The sequence below is a fragment of the Erigeron canadensis genome, chromosome 6, assembly GCF_010389155.1.
Source record: "Erigeron canadensis isolate Cc75 chromosome 6, C_canadensis_v1, whole genome shotgun sequence".
Classification (NCBI taxonomy): domain Eukaryota; kingdom Viridiplantae; phylum Streptophyta; class Magnoliopsida; order Asterales; family Asteraceae; genus Erigeron; species Erigeron canadensis.
The window spans coordinates 27,967,314-27,991,135 of NC_057766.1; the positions used below are offsets into that span (position 1 = coordinate 27,967,314).

The window sequence follows — 23,822 nt, forward strand, 5'->3', positions numbered from 1 at the left end:
AGGTTGATCTTATGTGTTTTGATTAAAGACAATCTGACTTTTATTGTCCCTGTTGTTAAACATCTGTTGTGTATCAATGATGCTACCTTTGATTTCACTTCTACAAACTTGTAGTTTGTTGTTCTCTTATAGATGCAAAAGCTATAGATCGAGAATAATAATGGCTATTTAGCAAATAGCAAAGTCCGGTTAATACAATCGACTATTTTGGTTTATAAAAACCTCACATTTGAATGGCGTGAGAAAAATTCTATTACACAGCTATCATAAAATAAAAATGGAGAACAAAAAAAAAAAAATTTTTTTTTTTAGAATATTATATTTGTATTTGTTATAATAAATTAACTACAAGATCGACCTCAAGTTTAAACAAACATATTGATGTAGCGAAAGTGGTGTAGTAAGGTTTGTCAACATATTTTAACGTTTCGAGTTGACTATTTGTCCCCAAGATACAAGATAGAAGTTATAAAAAATAAAATAAAATAAAATAAAATTATATAGACTTTGTAGTTTGTACCACTAGATCTGAATAATCGAATTGGAAAAAATGCTGGTACAATCGTTTTTATTGATTAAATTTCTATAGGAAGTGTCAAACAGATGGTTGTCAAAATGATAGTTTGTTGCCATGATAACCATATGGACCCAATCTAAGCAAGTTCACTTCTTTGTCTATACCAAGTACTCATTTGTTTTTACCAAACAAATAGAATAATGCATTTTATTATAATAATAAAAGTTGTGATCCAGTAAAAAAACATTGTGATTGATTTTGTCCTCTATGTGTAGCTTCATATATCAATAATTAATATAATTATTATATTAATAATATAATAAAGCAAATAAATAAATCATGCTAAAAAGGTTGGATATGTGACCCTGACTCATGAAAGCCATTTCTCGTGAGTAAATTGAATGGAAACCTGATACAATATATGTTACCATCATTCATTAACTATTCATCTATCTTCTTAATTTAACAATATTTTCTCTATAATCTAGTGCTACTTAAACTTTACATTGTAATTCAACTTAGTTTTAATATCAAAAAAGCGAATTTTAATGCTTCGAAAATCTGAATTATATATAGACACGTCTAATATTTTTCTTTTTTAATGGGAAAAAACTCATACATTAGACCTATATCATCATATATGTTTCATAATATTGTACCACACACGGTTCAAAAAAAAAAATATTGTACCACACAACATTTAAAGAGTATTTTTTTAATGGTGTATAGATAACTAGATTATTTTTCCCACGTAATACGCAAGATAAATATATTAAGTTTTTATAGTAACATATTTACTAATTATAACCTATATAAAATCTTTTTACGTTAACAGTAACTGTTGTCGTGTCTTTTGGTTAATAGTTAATATGACTTTTAGGGAAGATATATATTAGAGAAGTTGAACATAATATACAAGATCAATATATGGTTGATTGGTTTCTATGCTTACTTATATTAAGATAGATCCTGGGTTCTAAACCCTCACTTTACATTTTAATTCTTTTTTGACTTAATGTGGATTGGACTAACCAAGTTGTACCTTTTTTATGTTTTATTATTGTTGTTGTTTATTTAGTTTAAAACTTTAAATTAGTTTGTGCTTTAGATTTCTAACGATATCTTTTTTCTATTTTTTAGTTATTATGTTGTGTAAATGTCAGCTTATATTTTTTGAGTTTTTTATTTTTATTTTGATTTAGCTAGCTATAAACTAAGTCAACTTATGCTCTCTTAAGTTAGATAAACCTCTTAAGTTAGGTCATCTTGGATCTCTAAACTAACTTAATATTCACATGTATTGATGTAATAAGTTTAAGAAGTGATTATTTAAGATGCATTAATCTAGATTATAGTGATGTGCAAAATCGAACTTAAAATTTATAAGCTAAAACTACCAAAGAACTCACTACTACGCACTCACGGGCAGTGGACCCGATCGTTTGTAATATAGTTGAGAGGTAAGTCTGAGTTCGTTCTCATGGACTGTGAAATGATTAGTTGCTTGTTAAATGATTTGGAAAACAAGTGTTGCTTCGAAATTCCCCTTTGACAATTAAATAAATTGATTTGCAAAATGATTGCATAAATTTAAAAGACAAGTTCAGATAATATAATTAAAAGTCATCCACCTTGACTTCCCTTGACTTCAAATGTGATTGCATTTGATGAAGAACAAATTCTCTAGAGTTCAAAAGATAATCGTGACAAGATTACACTACTCACGTGGTACCACCAACCGTAAACAAATTATCGAATCACCTAACTACTAGTTGAATTACCCAAGCCGGTACCACCAAAACCAAGACAATTCTTCTAACAATCAGTTTTATTGACTATCAAATTATCAATTGAACCTATGTGACAATAACGTGGTACCACCAACCGATATCAATCACGTTGACAAAATTAATCTTTTCTTAAAATGATATTCACTATCATACCATGAACTAGTGATAATTACTTATAGACAAGTAACCGTTTTAAAATCACATACACATTCAACTGGTACCACCAACGAAGAATCATATGCAACCAATATCGAATTTAATTAAATGAAAAGAATTAAAATCATCAAGATCACGGAACAACGATAATTAAATAAACCCTTTTGAATTAAAAATATAGCAATCACATTATCCGTCTCGTTTCATCAAGGTGGATGATTAAACAGTTAGCCACTCATGATCAATTCACAATAATCAATGAAATAGAAAAGAAACATGATGTACCAATTGTTTGAAGAAAATAAATTGCAAGACAATAATGTAGATACGATCTAGATGGGTGCCCGTAATATCTTCGATGAGTCTGCCTAAGTGAAACACTTGATTGGAGAAGGAAGAATCCTGATAGAGCAGCTCCTATAAAAAGTTTGAATGCCCTAATTTTCGACTTAGGGTTTCTTATTTATACCTCCCCAAAATCTGATGCAGAAACAAAACAAAGTCTGTTTCCCCGTGCACCCACTGCGGCGCAGTGGGTCTTGGCTTCTCCTCACTGCGACGCAGTGAGGTGTTGGTCGACTTTGACTTCGGCTGACTGCGGCGCAGTGGTCCATGTGATCACCACTGCGGCGCAGTATGATTCCACGACTTCTTTTTTTCTTCAACAGACTGTGGCGCAGTCCTTCTGTTGCCATCCCCACTGCGCCGCAGTGGGGGTTTTTCCATTTATTTCCTTGGATCAAGACTGCGGCGCAGTGGGCTTGTGGCTCCCCACTGCGGCGCAGTCTAGAGCTTGTACAAGATCAACTTGTTTCGGTCTCGATTACTTGCTAAGTTCTGCCGCCTCGTCCATTCAAATCGACTTTCATTACCATAACGTATTTCCTGGCCAATAATCAACCGAAAATGTACCAAATGAACGCGTAACCTGTTCAGAACCTGAAAACACTAACAAACACCATAAACGCGCCAAATGCATACAAAAACGACTTAAAACATCTACTAAAATGGCCAATAATGATGTGGGTAATGGGTATAAATTAGTCACATCATATAGCATTTGATCTAAATCGAAGATGAAGAACAAATATAGAAAATGAAGTTGGGTGTAGAAGTTAACTTGGATTTAGAGTCAGCTATGATGAAAAATCTTGGCGCTTACGATCATACAAATGTTCTAAGCTGCTTTATCTAATTCTGATAATTGGAATCAATTTTGGGATTGGATAAACATAAAAATTATAATGTACAGCGTACCCAACCGATCCTCAAACGTTGATGGTTTTCCGTTATGTGAGTTGTTTTATCTAAAATTGGTGATGAAAAAGTTTGTTGCTAATTAAAAGTATGTTAAACTTATTTTTATTCCAACTCTATATATAATTTCATTATATACATCAATACTAATTAAATACACAAATTTTAATTATGTAAAATTGAAAGACTAAGGTTGTGTTTACTTAATTAAAATTTATTTTTCATAATTATATCGTTAAAGTAGTTATTTTTATAATCTACCAATATATATATATATAATAAAGTTCAAATTCATTCTTAAACAAATAAGAATCCTTAGATGAATTTCATCTTTAATTTATAACCATTAGATCAAATTAATTATTTCATCTTTATTTCATAATTAATGATCATATTTGAATTTATTAAATTAAATTTAAATTTTAAAAAATTAAAAAAGATATATAACATCAACATTTTATCTAATGACTTAAATAAAACTTAAAATTCATCTATAAATCCAACCTTTATCTAACAATGAATTAAGAAAAATTAAATAAATAAAACAAATATCTATGACAAGGTTAATAAAAAAACATCATATGGAGTTTTGGATAATCATTCATATTAGTCAAATAAAAACACAATCATATTTTACTTTTGAAACTAGCTAATCAACCCGGGTTCAACCCAGGACGCTTAATTAAAAATTTAAAACAAAAAAATATATAGAAATATGTATGTAATTTGTTGTCATTACATTATAATTTGATATAGAGATAGCAACATACTTGTAAAGATGAACATTAATATATAAAATCGATTAGGGTGATGAAGAATTAAAAAGTAACTATTATAAATCAATGGTAGATATGTAACTAAATCTAAAGAGTTAAGACACAATCGATTATTTTTCATATTATTTAAAAAAATTTAAGGTTAAAAAAATAATATGAAAAAAAATGACATATTGCCTAATATAAAAAATAGTTTTGAAAGAAATAAAAATCTATTATGATATCATATATTTTTAATGTAACAACCCTCAATCTCAAATTAGGACTACTTACTTATATTTATCTAGGTTTCGATCCCTAGAGGTTCATTAAGAGAAATTGCCTCCTAGATATTCAAGCATAGTGATAATTGCCCCCTAGTGCAGTGAAATGCCTTAGAAATGCCCTAAATAATAACTATAATCATTCAATACGATCTCAAACTATAAATTAGTTCTAATCAAACTTGGTGAACTGTCAATGAACCAAAAATTTTATTTCAAGAAGTTGAGTTACATAAATAATTGTACAAGACTCACAAGTTGCGATAACAACCAAAAATCTCTATAAATGTCCAACAATCCAAACACAAAGCTAATTAAAGTATATTTGAACACAAAGATATAATGACCATCTTGAAAATAGATTTATAAACTATTATGTACATAATAGTAAGCTTGAATAATAATAAGTACATAAATATATTGCAACATTTGAATAAGTCTTCCAATTAAAAGATATGCACACAACTTAAACTTATTATACATATAAACTCTTATAAAATCCACCAATCAACATACAACTAACCCACTTATTCTTACACTCACACATAAATATACATCACATATACATATACATACATACAAACACTAGTTAGGACTTAAACCCAACACAAACCACTTGGGTTAACCAATGAGTTCACTCCTAACCCACTACACCACTCCTTTAGACCAATAGGCATCCTCCTAACTCCTTTTCCTCCTCTCTCTCACGTCCATACATCTGCACACACCACCCCACACCTTTCATTCTTGAAAACACAACACACACTCCTCCCAAAAACTCTCTCTCAACTATCTCCACCTCCTTCTCCATTTTCAGATTTCTCCAAGGCAAAATGGAGCTTGAAACTAACTAATCTAGTGTAATAATAAGTTCCATTGATCATCCAACAACTAGAGTCATGTATGGTGGAAGCATGGAGTCGATTTGGAGGCAACAAGGTCACGAAATCAGCCCTCTAAGGGGCTGATCGAACAGCAGCAGAAAACAGGAGCAAACAAGTCCCATCTTCTCCCTTCCTTTTGGTTCTTGATTATCAATGGGTACCCAACATGTTCCTTTGTTTGTTCTTCATCCCTTCTTTCATTTGATAGCTTATTTTCCCTTATTTTTGAGCTTGTAACAGCCAACAAACGACTCATGGGCTGCCATCAAGAACAAGACCCAACACCACATCCCATCTTGTTATTTTGATCTTCAAAGGTTGATAACTTGAACTCTTTTGATTACCACTCTTTTTACCTTTCATTTTATCACTAAATACACATATATGCATGCATATTTAAATGATGGAATAATAAGAAATAATCATTAAAAAGTCTCACACATAAAAGATAATAAGTTGATTGAGCTTGAAAGTGATAGATCTTAACATGCATGCTTAGATTTGCACTAGTTTTGATTGATTTTGATTTGGGGATTTGAGATGGATGGTTATGATTTTGAATTTGATATAATCTGTATATTTGATGTTAAGAGATACAAAACAAAGTAATAATTTTGTTAGTGGGAATCTAGAGGTTAAAGCAAGCAAACAAAACCATTGGTGGGATGTATTAACCAATAAACATTCTGACAGAATTGATCTTCTGTCTTAGAACGGGTAAACTGAACATGTGAGGACATTTTCAAGAAAAACTATCAAAATAAAAGTTGTAGACAAATGAGTTAAGATTAACCTCCAACTGGAATTACTCAAAAACACTAAACCAAACGAAAGATATGATTTTTCTACTGAAACTGGTCAAAACTGTAATTTTGTATGAATATTTTATAAACTTTAACAATTTTTATCTCCTAATCCATAAAGTTCCAGGAGGTCATACTTGGTGGAAAGTAATTTCAATGTGTTGTGAACTTAAAATAAAATCATGGGATTTTTCTAACAATCAGAATATCAAGAACTTTTATAAAACTTCTGATGTCGCAAGCAGTGCCCATTCGGGACAGTTTGTGTTTGGATAATTTTTAAGGACACCAAACATCATCTAAAAATTCACCAAAAATTCAAAAAAATACTAGATACATATAAGTCACTGTGTAAAAATCATGAAGGTCCAAATAATTCGTCTTGACCCCAAAATAGTAGCTACCATTTCTTAAAAATAAAGTATAAAACAGAAAATTTGTAAGTAATCTTATAAATGGCATAATGGGCTATGTAATGAACTAAGAACCATAATGGGCTAACCCGGCCCAAATAATGAACCCAAAAGGAACACAAATCAGTAGGGCCACTTGGCCCAATAAGCCTTATAGCCCAATAACCACTATGACCCATTATGCACCTAACCCAAATAAGGTAAAGCCCAATAACTAATGTAAGCCCAAAACATTTAAAAGCCCATGACACTTAAGGCCCAATTGATAATGGTCCATAACACTTAAACGAATTTCATGAGATAAGTGTAATAAAAATAAAACAAATATAATTAAGTGAGATAGGAATAAGTAATCATGTTAACCAAGTTATATACTGATATCACAAATGCTAAATCGCGCTAAAATCGGTTACACAACAAATGATGAATAAGGATAACATAGCTTAATATGATATTTCTACATGATAACCTAAGATGCCAAGTGAAACCACAAATGAAGCCAAGTTACCAAAAATCTAACAACTTATAACTACGCATGTAATTAAAGTAACCTTTTTCACCATCAATCGCTACAACCAAAACAATGCGAATGTTAGCAATATACTTGGATTCCACAATTGATAGCAACATAATGAAAGTGGCATTTCTAAGTGATGGCTTAAGATAGGAACTTACGTATATTAGTCCTATCGTAGGGATAGTCTTGGCTTGAAAAATGATGGAGGAACATAATGGATATATGGTCAAGGAAGCTATAGATGGGAAGTACCCATTTTGGATAGATGAGTATAATATGCGGCATATCAAGGTGAGTCATAGCCCCCTTTCAAACTCTTTTATGTGTTTTACTTTCGGGGTGAAAAGCATGATAAATAAAACTACTTTCTATATATGCAATGTTTCTTGAAAGAGAGTTTGTTATATGAAATGATTCTTGATATATGAGTATGAAATGATAACAAAGGATTTATGTGATGAGCTTGAGTTCTGTCAAACCGCGGCGTTCGGTACACTACTATTTACTCCGAAAGTGGAGGCCTGCAGTTAGTTAGTTGCGCAACTAGGTTTCGTCCGCCCACCCAAAGCGTACCGTTGGAAGGTTGGTTGCCTTCGTGACAACCTCCACTTCTAGTCTGGCCCCCGGGTGTTCTAACTACCTAAAGATAATCGGGCGTCTCCATGGCACGACCCATTATCATTATTGTCATTATTACTACGGCACTTGATTGACAGCTTGTGCTATGAATTGAATTATTGGATTGTAATCGGACTTGAATAAAATGGTAGTAGTAGTGGCTCAAGCATTTACTCATCAAAGTTATGTAAATTATGCCCTTGTGGCTAAGTAAAAGGGATATTAATATTGTTGAGAATTGGAAATTGTTTGGACATACGGATTGGGTATCGTCCCTCATATGATATCTTGAAAGACGTTGAAATTGGTGATATTGAAATGATTTTGGTAACCGAATGATTTTGGTATGATATACGATTAATCAATTTATATACTTTTTCTCTCATGATGATTTGACAAATGAGGACCTGAAATTTTACTATAGATTCTCCAAGTCTTGATATGACATTATGGTATTTGGAAACTTGATAACATGATATGAAAACTTTGTCGATCATATGGTTTGGATATTTCGAAATGTAATGGTAATCAGTTTTTCTAAGTATTAAAACGGTGATGTACCAAGATTTATATAAAAACCTATGCACTCACCAACTACGTTTTCGTAGTTGACACTTTTTCTTCATGCTTTTCAGGAAATAAGCTTAAGCATTGAGGATTTATATGCTTCATGAATATTTGCATTGCCCTTTGGAGTCAAAGATCAAACCTTGTGATAGGCAATGGAATCCGCCTTGATCATTGTAGTATACTACTTCACGTGCTTGTTATTTGTTTCGTGAACTTAATATTCAAGTACGGTGGACGCATTTGTACTTGGAAATTGGTTCACATGCGTGTACATTTGTAAATTCTTTTATCAAATAAAACTATGGTGAATGTTATTTATAATCCTTTGTTTTGAATACTCGACTTTCTGTACATCTCATTGTTCTGCCTTAGTTGGGGGGTTACATTTAAAAAGATGACATATTGTTCTAAGGGTATATTTTGATAAATAATGTAAAGTATAAGTATTAATATTTTGTCATTTAATGAAAATAAAATAATTAAAGTTGATCTAATGGTCATAAATTAAAGATGAAATTCATCTAAGGGTTCTTATTTGTTTAAGAATAAATTTAAGACCTTGTTATATATATATATATACCAATAAACTAAAACATAATTGATATATTCTTAGAACAACATGTAGCGTAATCCTTGATCGACATGTGTCCTTTTAATTTGTTTATTTTATTAAATTATCTTTTTTAACTATATATAGATCCAATTTCGTTATTAGAATTAGAATTAAAATCCAACTATTGGCTTATAGATACAAAACACATATAACCTTATTTAATTGATCGTTTTCTCAATAATTAAATTGTCTTTTTTTTCTTTTTCAATTCTTCAACTCCTATTACTTATAATAATAAGTTATTAATATGAAGACTCCAAAAATTTGAGTTTACGATTCGAAATCACAAGACTATTTGCCGTCATACACTATGTTTACAAGTTCCGATTTTGATGTGATTGTAAAAAATTAAGGTAAATCTAAAACTTTAACTAAACATATATTATATTTATCATTACTCATTATTGTTTATTATAACTTAGCTTCGATCATTGGTTTGTTTTATTCACAATTTATTTCATATTCACGAATCATGTACAAGGCATAATCAAATTTTTTTTATGATACAATCTATATAGCTACCGTACATCGTACGGGCATTAGGACTAGTTTGTTATCTATACTACCTAATAAAGAGAAATCCCTCTTTTTTATTTTAAGTAATACTGTCTTTAAAATCTCATAAAAACCCTTGGACATTTTATAATACATCTATCTATACTTCTATATCTATACTTCTATATAAAAATTATACTCCTATGTTGAAAAATTTACAATTTTGGGACATGCAAAATTATCATTTTACCATTAATTTATTAACTTACACAACCATTCTAAAATCTTTTAAAAGATATTCACTATCCCTAAAAATCAAATATCTTTGTATCAATTACCAACACCACTTGACACCGACGCCACCACATCGCAACTAATGTCATCGCCGCCGCATTGCTCGAATATCATGCTCGTATATATATATATATATATATATATATAGAGAGAGAGAGAGAGAGAGAGAGACAGAGAAAAGTGAGTATGAGGCTGTTATGCACCCAACTTGGGTGAAAAATCCTCACATACCAATATTTTAATATTTTGAATAAATATTTGGCCCCCCATGATTTTTATGGTTTAAAAAAAGGTATATAAGGGGTTTTTCACCCAACTTAAATACCTAACAGCCTCATATTTCCTTCCCCTATATATATATATATTGTTATGTTATATTGGTAGATTACCTTTTCCTAATACATGGATGATTTGTAAAAATCGGTAGGATATACTGCGTGGATCCATTCCTTAATTGTAAAAGTAAAGCCGGCATGGGCCTGTCTTTGCAAACACATCATTTTCTTAATGACCATAATTAATAGATATAAATGTCATAAACCTCTATGACGTTTAACACATTTTGACTTTAAATCCATTTTTACCCTGAATGAAAAGCCACTTGCACATTTTTAAATATTAGGATACGCACAAAACAATTAAACAATACAGATATATAGCAAGGTTTTTTACCCGCACGATGTGCGGATATTAAATATATTTTTTAAAAGTTGTAATATTGACATTGAAATCAATAATATATATAATGTTCAACATTTAAATACCAAAAAAAATTAAACTTAGTTGAACATATTTAGAAACCTAATTGTGTCGTGCTACTTGTATAGTGAAAATTAGTTTAAATAGGATTGACAGTATCTTGTGGCTGCATATTTGCTCTAAATATCGTATTTGATCAGGAATAATTGTAATTACAACTCATGTATTTATTAAAACAATTGCTACCCATGAAAGAAATGAACCCGCATAACCCGTAACTTCAATGAATCAAATTGTGATATCATTATCTAGTTAGAAATATTTAAATTCCTATAATGAAACAATTTTGATAATATACGATTTGATTAAATGAATCCAAGATCAAAAAAGTTAGATAAATAATATTGCTTTTACAGGGAAAAAAAAGATATATAGAAAATTTAAACTCATATTTAAGTTTATACGGTTTTAGTTTTCTTTTTTGCATATGGGATTTGTTTATTAAATATAAGGGATTTGGTTTCTTAAGTTTGTATATAAATATCTTTTTTATTTAATATTTAATGGATAAATATTGTCAAAAAAATGTGATAATAACACATAGGATAAAAACTTATTTTTAAAAATAGCTTGAGGAGAGCTTTAAAAGGTTAAGATTCTTATTATTTTAATAATTATATAGATATTCATCAATTAAGTATGATGTACACCCATGTACTACAATGTAAATTACATAATTAAGATATTATAGTATACATTCTACCTTCCACTTCTAATTAAAGACAAAATTGTAAACAATGAGTTGCTGGAAGTCGTAAATATTGCAGCGTACATACTATATCTCACTTCTTAGTAAACACTTGTTAATACAGTATAACTTCTTAGTAAACACTTGTTAATATAATATAACAAGTGTTAAAAGTGTAAGTAGTTATACAATTATATCTTACTTCAAAATTTAAAAATAAATTGGGTGACCATGTTATATCATTAGTGATAGTCAAAATTCATTATTATACTTAATGCATGCAAACTATACCAGAATTTATAAGCTAGTAAAAATGCATGTGGAACATATATATAATTACATTATGTGTATGTGATTTTCATAAAACGAGTGGATCCACCATTTATAAAAAGGGCCCCTTTGTATTGTGCCTTTTGCATTATGCGACGTTGTCCATTTGTCACGATAATCTAGACTTTGGCAATTCCATCAATCACTCTCTTGAGTAATTTGTTGCTTCTGAGCATAAAAATATTATTATCGCTAGTTTTATAGCTTTTTCTTACTTACTCGTATATGTTATGCATGAACATAATTACCTTGATCAGCATTGGTATTATGGTATCACCATCGCTATCTCTACATCCCTATCTCTACTACTTTTTGTGTCTTAACTTTTGAATTTTCTAAAAAAGCTTTTAATATATGAAAATTATCAAATGTTGCATTTTTGATAAAACTAGATTATTTAATTAATAGCCAATTGACATCTTGGTGGTGACGGGTAAGATAAGACCTAGGAACCTTAAAGTCATGAGTTTAAATCTCACAAAGTGTGTTTTCTCATACTTACTGAGTTTTTCTCTTGAATTAGTATATTGACATTGTTGTCTTGTAGAAATATGATTGAGTAATATCTTGATAAAACGATAATACTTTAATGGTTTGTCAGTGATACGAAAATACACTAGCAAAAATAGAGTTTGACCAAGAAAGTTAGCACATCAATAACAATAGAAAAAACAATATCTTCTAAAAAATATCATGTTTTGAATATGGTATCTGGAGGCCAGTACATAGTTGATCTTCCTAGTTCCTACCACAATTTTAAATCAACAATATTTAATACAACAAAGAATTACTGTCTCATTAAATACAAAAAGGTTTCATGAACATTCTTTTGATTTTTGTTATCACACATTACAGGGGTAAAATTTGTAGTGATAATATGATATGAGAATTGTATGTGCTTCCAGTGAATATATAATAAGATTTGGCTTATAGTTAGCTAAGTTTAGAAAGATACGAGTATAATATATACTCGATCAGTGGCAAAGGCATGATCTCAGATCTAAGGGGACCAAACAATTTACAATCTAAATGAATGTTTTGTTGAATGTCAATTAATTTTGAACTGAATTAAAGCATACACATAACATTAAAAATATATAATTTTATAAACATTATATAAAAACCACGACACTTCATCTCTATATAGTTCCGTGACTGCATATCTGATACTTATTTTAGAATCTATCAATTGAATGAAACCTTTTTTAATTAATAATAAAATCATGTATCATATTACGTGCTTACATATCGGCATGTTGACAAATACATGCAACCCATTCACCCAAATTATTATTCCCTTACTTTAATATGTTTTCATTATATCCACTATACTATCCATCCAAGAATCAATATTCAATTCGTCTCCAATGGCTTGTTAATGTATATTTATTTATCTCTTTTTGCTATGTTACAGAAGTGTAAGTTGTTTATACACAACAACGGTTACTCTGCAAGTGGTTCACATTAATTATCATAATTATCATTAAAATTATAATCATAACATATTTTTAAAAATAATGATGGAATACTTCTTGGCTTTTCAGTTATTTACTTTGAAGAAAAGGAAAACTAGTAATCGATCACGGCTAGATTTTTAATAGAGTAACATAATAACATTAAAACATTTATGAATAATTTTCCGCGTTATAATTTTGTATCATAAATTCATAATAGCATGGTATTTTATTTTTATTATATGATAAAGGGCCCGTTTTTTTGTCATTATTAAGTTATGAGTGAATTAAGTGGCTGAATGTATAAATAATGTTTGTATGTATTTTTGATGATTATTTTTGTTTATTAAGTTAAAAAAGAAACATAAAATATGACTGAATGATTAAGTTCTTAATTGTTAAATATATTAAATAAAAAAAACAAGGCTAAAGTATAAATATCGTCCTTATGGTCCTTTGACAATCACAATTTTTGTCCTACCCGTAAAATCTCAAGCTAAATCATCTTGGTTTGATTTTAGTCCTTACCAATTACCATTATAACCTATATTAAGACCCCAAATGTATAAATTACAGGAAAAGACTTCGCTTTCTTCGATTTTTTTTCTCTCCCCGTTCTTTTTCTAAACCTCTATTAATTCTTTACTAAATTATTTCTTGCGTAATATGCGAGTTAAACATATTAAGTTGTTGTTATGACTTATAATATAATTAATTGTAAGAATTAAGATATGTTGAAATTTGATGATAATATTACTAAAATGGCAGGTTTTAAACTAAAATATATCAATTTTCCATTTTGTTTTTCTAATTTTTAATAAAAAATCAAAAGAAACAACATAGTTTAGAATCATTTTCTATTTTTTTTTATAGTAAAACCAAAAAGTTTAATGTTAATTTTGCATATGTTTTTGTCAAACCTTATGAAATTTTAGTGGTAGGAGGTTATTTACAAACCATTCTTATTTTTAGGTAAAAATAACATAGATTGCATGTCTAAAAACTTTTATTACTTCTCTCCATATTTGAGATCGAGACCCGGTGTTATATCTTTCAGTTTGGGTTTCACTTTGTCGTTGAGGACATGTTTTCAATGGTAAAGCTTAGAACGGAAGTCCTTCTAAAATTAATTTTTCTTCGTATAGGGATACGACTGTTTACATCATACTTTCCCAACCTCACTCTTGTCCGATTGAGTACCGTTGTTGTTGCTATTACCTCCTTTCTATTTATGGAAAACAAAATTGAATATTGTCATAATCTTTATGATTTTTAATTTGTTTTAGTAAATGTTGCATATAGAAGAGAAAATATATTGAAATTGAATTGATTTTTTCAAAAACAGTCTCGTGACCCCCCCTCACCTCAAGCAAACACCTTTCATCCCTTCTCTCTCTAAAACTTTCTTTCTTACTCCATCTGCCGGCAACAAACCAGATCTTCCTTTTTACGGCTTCCCCACCTCCATTTCCTTGCTTATCATTACACCCCCATTTCCTTTCCTTTCCACTCGTGTGTGTATCTATCTATATCTATATTTTCTCTCATAGGTACATTTTCCCATTTTACTAACACACCCATATTTCATTTCAAGTTTATTTATTTTTGTCACTTAAACTACATTTTCTTACAAATTTCATATTTTTTAAAGGTTTATTGTATCTTGTTATGTGTAGATCTTTGCTTAGATATAACTTATTCATGATTATTGCTAGCTATATATGTTCATTTCTTGTTTTATTGAACTGAACTTCAGACTATATCTATCTATACCTATATATATATACACACACACATTAATGTTTTATTTCCCTTTTCAACAAGCTTTTAATGTATCAAATTTTCGTGGGGTTTTTAGATCTTTATCGTATTTGCAATAAAGTTTCAAACTTTGTGATTTTTGTTGCTTAATTAATTTATATTTTTTGAAAATTCTAAAACTTGCAGGCTGGTGTGAAATTGATGAAAGTTTAAAAATTTATAAGTTGTTGTTTTGAAAAAAGAAGAGAGAACAGGAAATGGCATCTGATATACCATCAGTTATGTCTCAAAGTGTGAGGACAAATAGATCCTCATTTAGCTCAAGCAATGGACATGAAACGCCTTCACACTATTCGTCGATTACGAATGGAGATGATTACGATAGTGATGGGTCGAATTTTGCCCCACCGTGAGTTTTCTTGACTTAATTTGACTTTGATGTGGTTATTGCTTGAAAGATAAGGAAATTATGTATGCATGCTTTTTATGGGTCAGATGTCGAATTCTTGATTTGATATTTTTTGGTTGGTTTTTTCAGTACACCAATGACCTTATCAAGTTCAATTCCAGCTGAACTTGCTGGTGCTATACCTTTGATTGATAAATTTCAGGTTGAAAGATTTGTTTATTGATAAAGATGAAAACTTTATTAATGATAAACTCTAGTGTTGTAATTGAATGGATTTTATTTGCATTTGGTTTATTTAGGTAGAGGGATTTTTAAGGGCCATGCAAAAGCAGATAAATTCGGCTGGGAAACGTGGGTTTTTCTCGAAAAGATCAGTTGGTCCTCAAGATCGATATAAGTTCACATTTGAAGATATGTTGTGTTTCCAAAAGGTAATGAAAATGTTATCTTTTCAAGATTCGTTGCAGTATGTGATGTAGGAAACTAAATAGTTCTTTAATGATCTACTTATCTCAGGATCCTATTCCTACCTCCCTGCTGAAAATAAACAGTGATTTGGGAAGCAGGGCGGTAAAGTTGTTCCAGACCATTTTAAAATACATGGGAATAGATTCATCGGAAAAAGGGAATCAGATTGGACTAGAAGAACGTATTGAGCTAGTTGGGAAATTATACAAACAGGCGTTGAAACGTTCTGAGCTTCGAGATGAGATATTTGCTCAAATTTCAAAACAAACAAGGAACTGTCCTGATAGGTATGCAACATTTGATAATTATATCACATATTGTGAATATAGATCTTTTGTTCATTTGTTTTTTTTTGTTAATGTCCGTTTATATAGGCAACATTTGATAAGAGCATGGGAGCTCATGTACTTGTGTGCATCATGCATGCCACCAAGCAAAGATATAGGTGGATATTTATCAGAGTATATTCATGACGTTGCACACAATGGGAATGCTGATCCGGATGTGCAAGTCTTTGCAATGAACACTCTAAACGCACTGAAATGTTCTGTAAAGGCTGGGCCACGTCATACTATTCCTGGTCGGGAAGAGATTGAAGCACTTTTGATCGGGAAAAAGCTTACTACCATCGTCTTTTTCTTGGATGAAACTTTTGAAGAAATAGCATATGACATGGCAACAACCGTTGCTAATGCCGTTGAGGTAGTTTCCAGTTGTTTTTTTCAATATTTTACTATCCTTGTTTAAGTCATGAAGTATCATAAACATTTGACTATTCCTACTTCAGGAGCTTGCTGGAATTATCAAATTATCAGCATATTCAAGTTTTAGTTTATTTGAGTGCCGTAAAGTTGTTACTGCATCTAAATCACCTGAACCTGGAAATGGTATCAATTTGCTCTCTAACATAATTATCCACTTTGTCCTGTTTTCTTGAAGTTATATTTTCTTTCATTCTTGTAAAATATACTTAGATATGCTAATTTGACAACATGATTGTTTTCTCATCAGAGGAGTACATTGGGTTAGATGACAATAAGTACATCGGAGACCTCTTAGCAGAATTTAAGTCAGCAAAGGATCGAAGTAAAGGAGAAATCTCTCAATGCAAGTTGACTTTCAAAAAGAAGTTGTTTCGAGAATCCGATGAAGCTATTGCAGACCCAATGTTTGTTCAGCTATCATACGTTCAAGTATGCACTTAATTCTCATATAGACGCTTCTTTTTTGGTCCATGGGACCATGATGATGTTTTTACAATGATTTTTCATTCATATGTTATCTTGCAGTTACAACATGATTATATTTTGGGAAACTATCCTGTTGGAAAGGATGATGCTGCACAGTTGTCAGCATTACAAATTTTGGTTGAAATAGGATTTGTTGTCAAGCCCGAATCTTGCACGTTAGTTATCCATCTTTGGAAGATTATTATTCATTTTATTCAATTGACTATATATCAATTACTCGACTTTTGGTTTATCCATCACTATATATCTAGCTCTAAATTTTAATTTTGGTGTAGTGATTGGACTCTACTTTTGGAGAGATTTCTGCCGAGACAGATTGCAATAACTCGTGCCAAGAAGGACTGGGAATTGGATATACTCGGTCGTTATCGTTCAATGGTAAGCCAAGGATGGTAGATGTTTCTTAAATACGAACTTTACCCTTTTCTTTTAATATATTACTTTGATTTCAATTTCGGTGTTTTTTAACCGTTAACTTGTAGCTCTTAATAGTTATCTACAAACTAATCCTTGATAGTGATTAGAATTTATACTGCTTTGTAGGAAAATTTAACAAAAGAAGATGCAAGACATCAATTTTTAAGAATTTTAAGAATGCTTCCATACGGATATTCTGTATTCTTTAGTGTCCGCAAGATTGATGACCCCATAGGGCTTCTACCTGGAAGAATCATATTGGGCATTAACAAACGTGGGGTGAGTCTTTGTTGTGCTTGTGTATGTATGAATAGGTATGTATATATATGTAACAGTTGAATTTTCTAAATCCCATCTATTCATTTCTTATTGTTTTGTCATAGGTTCATTTCTTCCGTCCAGTTCCCAAGGAATATTTGCATTCTGCCGAGCTAAGAGATATAATGCAATTTGGTAGCAGCAATACTGCTGTGTTTTTTAAGATGAGAGTTGCAGGTGTCTTGCACATATTTCAGTTTGAAACTAAGCAGGTTCGAACATCAGTCTACGTATATTATTTTATATTATTTCATATCATCCCTTATACATTGACTACTTTTTTTTTCTCCACACAGGGTGAAGAAATATGTGTCGCCCTTCAAACACATATAAATGATGTTATGTTGCGTCGGTACTCTAAAGCACGATCCGCTGCTACCACTACAGCTGTTGTTAATGGTGATATTCCAACCACTTCGAAGCCTACCAATGTTGATGTCAGTGAGAAACGTGCACAAGATTTGTCAAAATCTCTTGAAGAATCCCAGAAAACTGTTAAACAAGTAAGTAGTTAGGCTCCTTAATTTAAGATTTGTCTGGGCGTTTTGGGTGGGTTGATTGATGGGTCTAAATGGGCTGAGCCGGGTCAACCAAAAACTACTCAAAGTTTATTTTATAATAGAACTTGTTTCAGATATAGTTAAAAATTGACATTCTATGGTGCGTAGGGCTGTTAAGTCGTCTGAGGTTGCCTGTAGTTTTAAAGTTTGGTATTTATAAACGCTAACTAGGGTAAAACCTTTTACCCAAAAAGATATAGTTACCAATAATAATCTAGTTTTCAAATAAGATGATTTAGCCACTTAGGAGGTAACGTACATTAAAAATACACTTTTGGGTTATTAAAATACACCTTCGGGTAATTTGTTTGTACAATACTTTGATTTTGCCCAATTCTAGATATTTCTTTATTAAGCTTGGTTGACATGTTCCTAGTGTATGAAAGGTGTTATATATAGTAGCCGATGTGAGTTTCATAGATTCTCATAGTATCAATGAAATGCTTCAGCCAAACTATGAAATGGTGATTTTTTGTTGTGTTTGAAACCCGATATTCTGTTATTTATTCCTTTTACATTATGCTAATACAGTTGTCGGAAGAACTGCATGAGAAAGAGAGAAAAGAAATGAGTATGCAGGAAGAAGTGGAGACGTTAAAGGACATGGTGAGAACAGAAAAGCGAAACCTGGAAGAATTATCATCTGAACATAATGAACTTAGAAAGTTATGTGAAGAGAAAGAATCTGCTCTTCAGGTAATATCGAATGTACTTAAAGCTACCTCTTTTAAGTGTAGATATATTTTGAAATATTTTTATTTGTAGGCTACATTGATCGAGAAGCGCAACATGGAGGCAAGGCTTTCACAAATCAACAAGGGAGAGTTGGAAAATAATACCAAAAAGGAATTAGTTGAGGCAACTAATCAGGTCTGTGAACAATATTCTCAAGTACTATTTTGAATAATGTTATTACTTTTAAGTCATTCACATTATCATTTTGCTTATAGGTTTTGCAAAAGATCCAAGATGAACTAAGAACTCGTAGCTTAGAGTTGCATTCTGCTGAAGAAGCTAAGAAGAAGTTGTTTAATGAGAAAATGTTGTTGGAAGAAAGAATCTCAAGGCTTGAGAAGAAAAAAGTTGACGAGGTGATGATTTAGCCTCGTTTGGGTTTAATTATTATCTAGAATTGTTCCTGCAATGTGCAGAATGGTTGATGATTTATCAAAAAAATTTGAATTTCGCATTAAATCAAATTTAATAATAGTATTTATAAACGTCTCTCATGATACGTGGGCAACGGTGACGACCGTTGACTTTAAATTTTTTAAAGCACGGGTAAAGAGATATGGTGGGTGGTATTCGTTGGTGAATATGTAAATATCAAAATGATTATGTATAATATATATTAGGCTTTAAATTTGACTTTTTAGTTTTTAGTTGAAATAATTTGGAAATGATTAAATAGAGAAGCATTTAAGTCATTTTTATGTTCTTATGAATTTAAATTTTAAGACCATTTTCAAATGCTTTATACTCGTTTATTAGTAGAGATGTATATTTTTATTATTTTGCTTATAGTAAGCTGTTCTACTGAGAATATAGATACGCTTACTTGAGAAAGAGATGGAACAAGAACGGAAGATGACAAAGCCTCAAATTTCAGAACTCGAGAAGAAGGTAGAAGATCTCACACGAAAGTTGGCTGCTGCAGAGTCTACTTTAGCGATAAAAAGTGATGAGTTATCAACATTACATGTAAATCTGAAAGAACTGGAGGATCTTAGAGAAATGAAGGAGGTAGTTATTATTTTAATCTCTTGCTGAGCTTAATATAGTTGTAACTAAATTACTAATATTGCTTTTATTTCATTTTTTTTTTTGCCAGGATATTGATAGGAAAAATGAGCAAACCGCTTCAATATTGAAGATGCAAGCAGCACAACTGGCTGAATTTCAGGCTCTTTATAAGGAGGAGCTTGTTTTGAGAAAACGATACTTTAATATTATTGAAGGTACTAAATGGATCAATATCTGACTTTGAAGTGTTGAGATATATGTTAACTGAATCATATGTTAACTGAATCAATTTAACTTATATAGATTTCTGGTTTATCTTTGCTAGTAAATTCTGTCTACTAATGTGTATTCCTGTATTTGCAGATATGAAAGGCAAAATCAGGGTGTACTGTCGGCTAAGGCCTCTCACACAAAAGGAGATTTCCGATAAAGAAAGGAACGTTCTTACCAGTGTAGATGAATTTACAGTTCAACATCTAGGAAGGGATGATAAGATTAAACAACACTGCTATGATCGTGTATTTGATGGCAATGCCACTCAAGAAGACGTATTCAATGATACAAGGGTAAATTTGAAGGAAGATGCCGAGTTATATCTATTGTGTTTCTTAGATTCCTTCTTTTAACATGTTATATCTAACTTCTTTTAAAAAATGTGCGTGATGTAGTATTTGGTGCAGTCAGCTGTGGATGGGTATAATGTCTGTATATTTGCATATGGTCAGACTGGTTCTGGGAAGACGTTTACAATATATGGGTCTGACAACAACCCAGGACTTACCCCACTTGCCACTTCAGAGTTATTCAAAGTTCTAAAACGGGATCGCAACAAATTCAATTTCTCCTTGAAGGTAATAATTGTTCATCCCTTATCAACATATGTGCAGATTTAGAGGTGACCAAATCTGTGGATAAAAGTGCCTAAGTTATTCAATACAGTTTGAAACATTTTTCATTGGGTTGGCCAGGTTTCATTGGGTTGGTCTGCTACATTTTGTTTTAAAAACTTTTGAGATTTATTTGTACATGACCAAAGTGTTAAATATCATTAGGGATTACCTATAATTTTAATCATAATCTTATTTTATTGTAATAAATTAATTTTAAAAAAAAAATTTTTTTTAAAATATTTTTGGATTAAATATACATTTTGGGTGATGTTTGGTGGTTCTGATTTTATCCGTTAGAGATAAGTCCATGATTTAACCAAGTACAAAGTATTATATGGGCAAATTTAATTCCTTTAATATATTTGTGTATGCAGGCATACATGTTGGAGTTATATCAAGATACTTTAGTAGATCTTTTAATTCCAAGGCAAGCAAAGCGGTCGAAATTAGAAATAAAAAAAGACTCAAAGGTGAGTTTAATTTTCAAGTGATGTTGATGACTGAGTATATTTATCTTTTGTCCCTCAAAGAAGTTTTTTTAAAGCCTCTTTTAGAGCTTACTGGAAAGCTGGTTTCTGTAGGGAATGGTGACTGTAGAAAATGCAACTATTGTACCCATATCCACATATGATGATCTCAGACATATCATTCAAAGAGGCACTGATCAGCGGCACACAACTGAGACTCTGATGAATGAAGCAAGTTCAAGGTCCCATCTTATCCTGTCAATTATCATTGAGAGTACAAATCTCCAAACTCAATCAATTGCCCGGGGAAAGGTATAATCCGTCATTTTGATGTAAGATGCATTTGAATTGGCGTGTTCTGATTTTTTATAAATCTGTGCAGCTAAGTTTTGTTGATCTTGCTGGGTCTGAAAGAGTGAAAAAGTCAGGTTCTGCTGGTAATCAACTAAAGGAGGCTCAAAGCATTAACAAATCACTATCTGCACTTGGTGATGTTATCAGTGCTCTATCTTCTGGAAATCAGCACATACCTTACCGAAACCACAAACTCACAATGCTGATGAGCGACTCTCTTGGAGGTAATGCCAAAACGTTGATGTTTGTGAACATATCCCCTGCCGAATCCAATTTAGAGGAAACTTACAACTCACTTACGTAAGTTTTGCTTATCATGTTCTGTTTTTTGTTGATAGTTTACTTCACAATTTCTCTTTAAAAAGTATTCTTTAAATAATTCATATATATTGTCCAGATATGCATCAAGGGTGCGCTCCATTGTCAATGATCCTAGCAAGAATGTTTCATCAAAGGAAGTTGCTAGGCTAAGGAAGTTACTGGCATATTGGAAGGAGCAGGCAGGAAAAAGAGGTGACGATGAAGAGCTAGTGGAGATCCAAGAAGAACGTCCCCCAAAAGAGAAAAATGATAACCGACATTCCATGTAGAGTTTGCCATCTTTTATTGGGTTTGCTACTAATTTTACTGACAGAAGAAAGGGTAAAAGATGGGGAGTGATTTGTTAATTCCCTTACTAACCATGTATCATTTAGTCCCGTGACCACCCGTCCACCATGATTTGTGATCGGAAAGAAGTTGTTCTTATGACTTGAACCCATACAATTTTGTTGATGGTGCAGTGGTTAGAATCGGTCTGGCTCAGTTACAGTGGTTACGTTGTATAGTAAATTGATGTGTATATCTTGGTTATGAAATCCATATATGGTATTCATGGATGCAATTATTCTTGTATTTTTAAATTTATTCTGTCTTATTCCTCATTGAATATAAAATTTTTACTAGTTTTTAACGCCCCAACAAATATGTCCAGGTTTCAAAATAACTATTGACAGTTTTCTTTTTATAACTCCAAATCCAACGTTGTATATGTTTCGTGAAATCATGAATGATGAGTTGATGACTTTCACAGAAAGTTTCGATATTTGTGGCCAATGAGGCATATGATGCATTAGCTGCGTTATCACTTACCAGTAGGATGTAAGCAGGGGACTTTTGAATCGTAGTAAGTCCTTTTGAACCGGAAGTCCTTGCGACAGTGGGTCTAGATGGGTCTCGGAGCATCTGATAATATCAATAATGCATATTAATTTTAAAATGATTTATCATTTGTAACTTACATTACATATATTGGAATGTATTAATCAAATATATATATATTTTTTTTCGAAAGGTGTATTTCGACTCAGACGTGGTTGGAGGCAATTTTGAACCAACAATCGTTGGACCTCACGAGATGCTGAGCATACGCTGCAGTCTCTCAACCCCCTCCTTGTGGAAAATTCCTAGATGGGAAACCCAAGGATTGTGTCAGCCGAGGCTCGAACCCACAACCTTAGGAGAAAACCCACCAGGCCCCACATAGTGGGAAGTGTAAACACCCCTGGCCACTGGGGTTTAAACCAGTGGTTATTAATCAATAATATCATTTGTAATTTACACTCTGATATGATTTTATTTTAACTTTCAAGTATATAAACTTTTGTCTTTATAAAATATAAAATGATACCATAGCATTATTCATAAATTAATTAACATCAAAATCTTTATGAAGCTTAACCATTATAAATAACCGGTATAAAATGTTCACTAAAACTTTTAAAAAGAAAATAACAAATTTTTAAAACTTTCACATAAACTATGAAACTCGTAAAAAGAGACCAAATACTTTTGATATTTATATCGTAAACAACAACAATTTACAATTTTATACACAACACTCGTTAAACCTATCAATATATCAAGTTATGGATCTAAAAACAAACAACATTATAAGAAAATAGACGTGTTTACGACCCATTTGTAACATACTTGACCAAATATTGTTG

The 23,822-nt window shown here is 31.3% G+C and overlaps 1 protein-coding gene across 2 annotated transcripts; it reads left to right on the plus strand.

Moving 5' to 3' along the window:
- The first annotated feature begins 14,690 nt into the window (after nt 1-14,690).
- Nucleotides 14,691-22,747, plus strand: LOC122603015 (kinesin-like protein KIN-14E). 2 transcript variants are annotated; one of them, XM_043775626.1, is made up of 24 exons: nt 14,691-14,747; nt 15,145-15,367; nt 15,497-15,569; nt 15,667-15,798; nt 15,884-16,122; nt 16,210-16,537; nt 16,623-16,722; nt 16,847-17,028; nt 17,125-17,240; nt 17,361-17,463; nt 17,629-17,781; nt 17,886-18,032; nt 18,117-18,323; nt 18,912-19,076; nt 19,146-19,250; nt 19,331-19,471; nt 19,929-20,123; nt 20,212-20,338; nt 20,487-20,689; nt 20,792-20,974; nt 21,388-21,483; nt 21,595-21,792; nt 21,863-22,134; nt 22,232-22,747. In XM_043775626.1, exons 2-24 carry the CDS (start codon nt 15,216-15,218, stop codon nt 22,422-22,424), a joined length of 3,810 nt encoding a protein of 1,269 aa, XP_043631561.1. In that variant the 5' UTR covers nt 14,691-14,747; nt 15,145-15,215; the 3' UTR covers nt 22,425-22,747. The 2 variants fall into 2 exon arrangements, with proteins under 2 accessions (XP_043631561.1, XP_043631562.1); XM_043775627.1 differs by lacking the exon at nt 14,691-14,747 and having other exon boundaries at nt 15,048-15,367.
- The last annotated feature ends 1,075 nt before the right edge of the window (nt 22,748-23,822 follow it).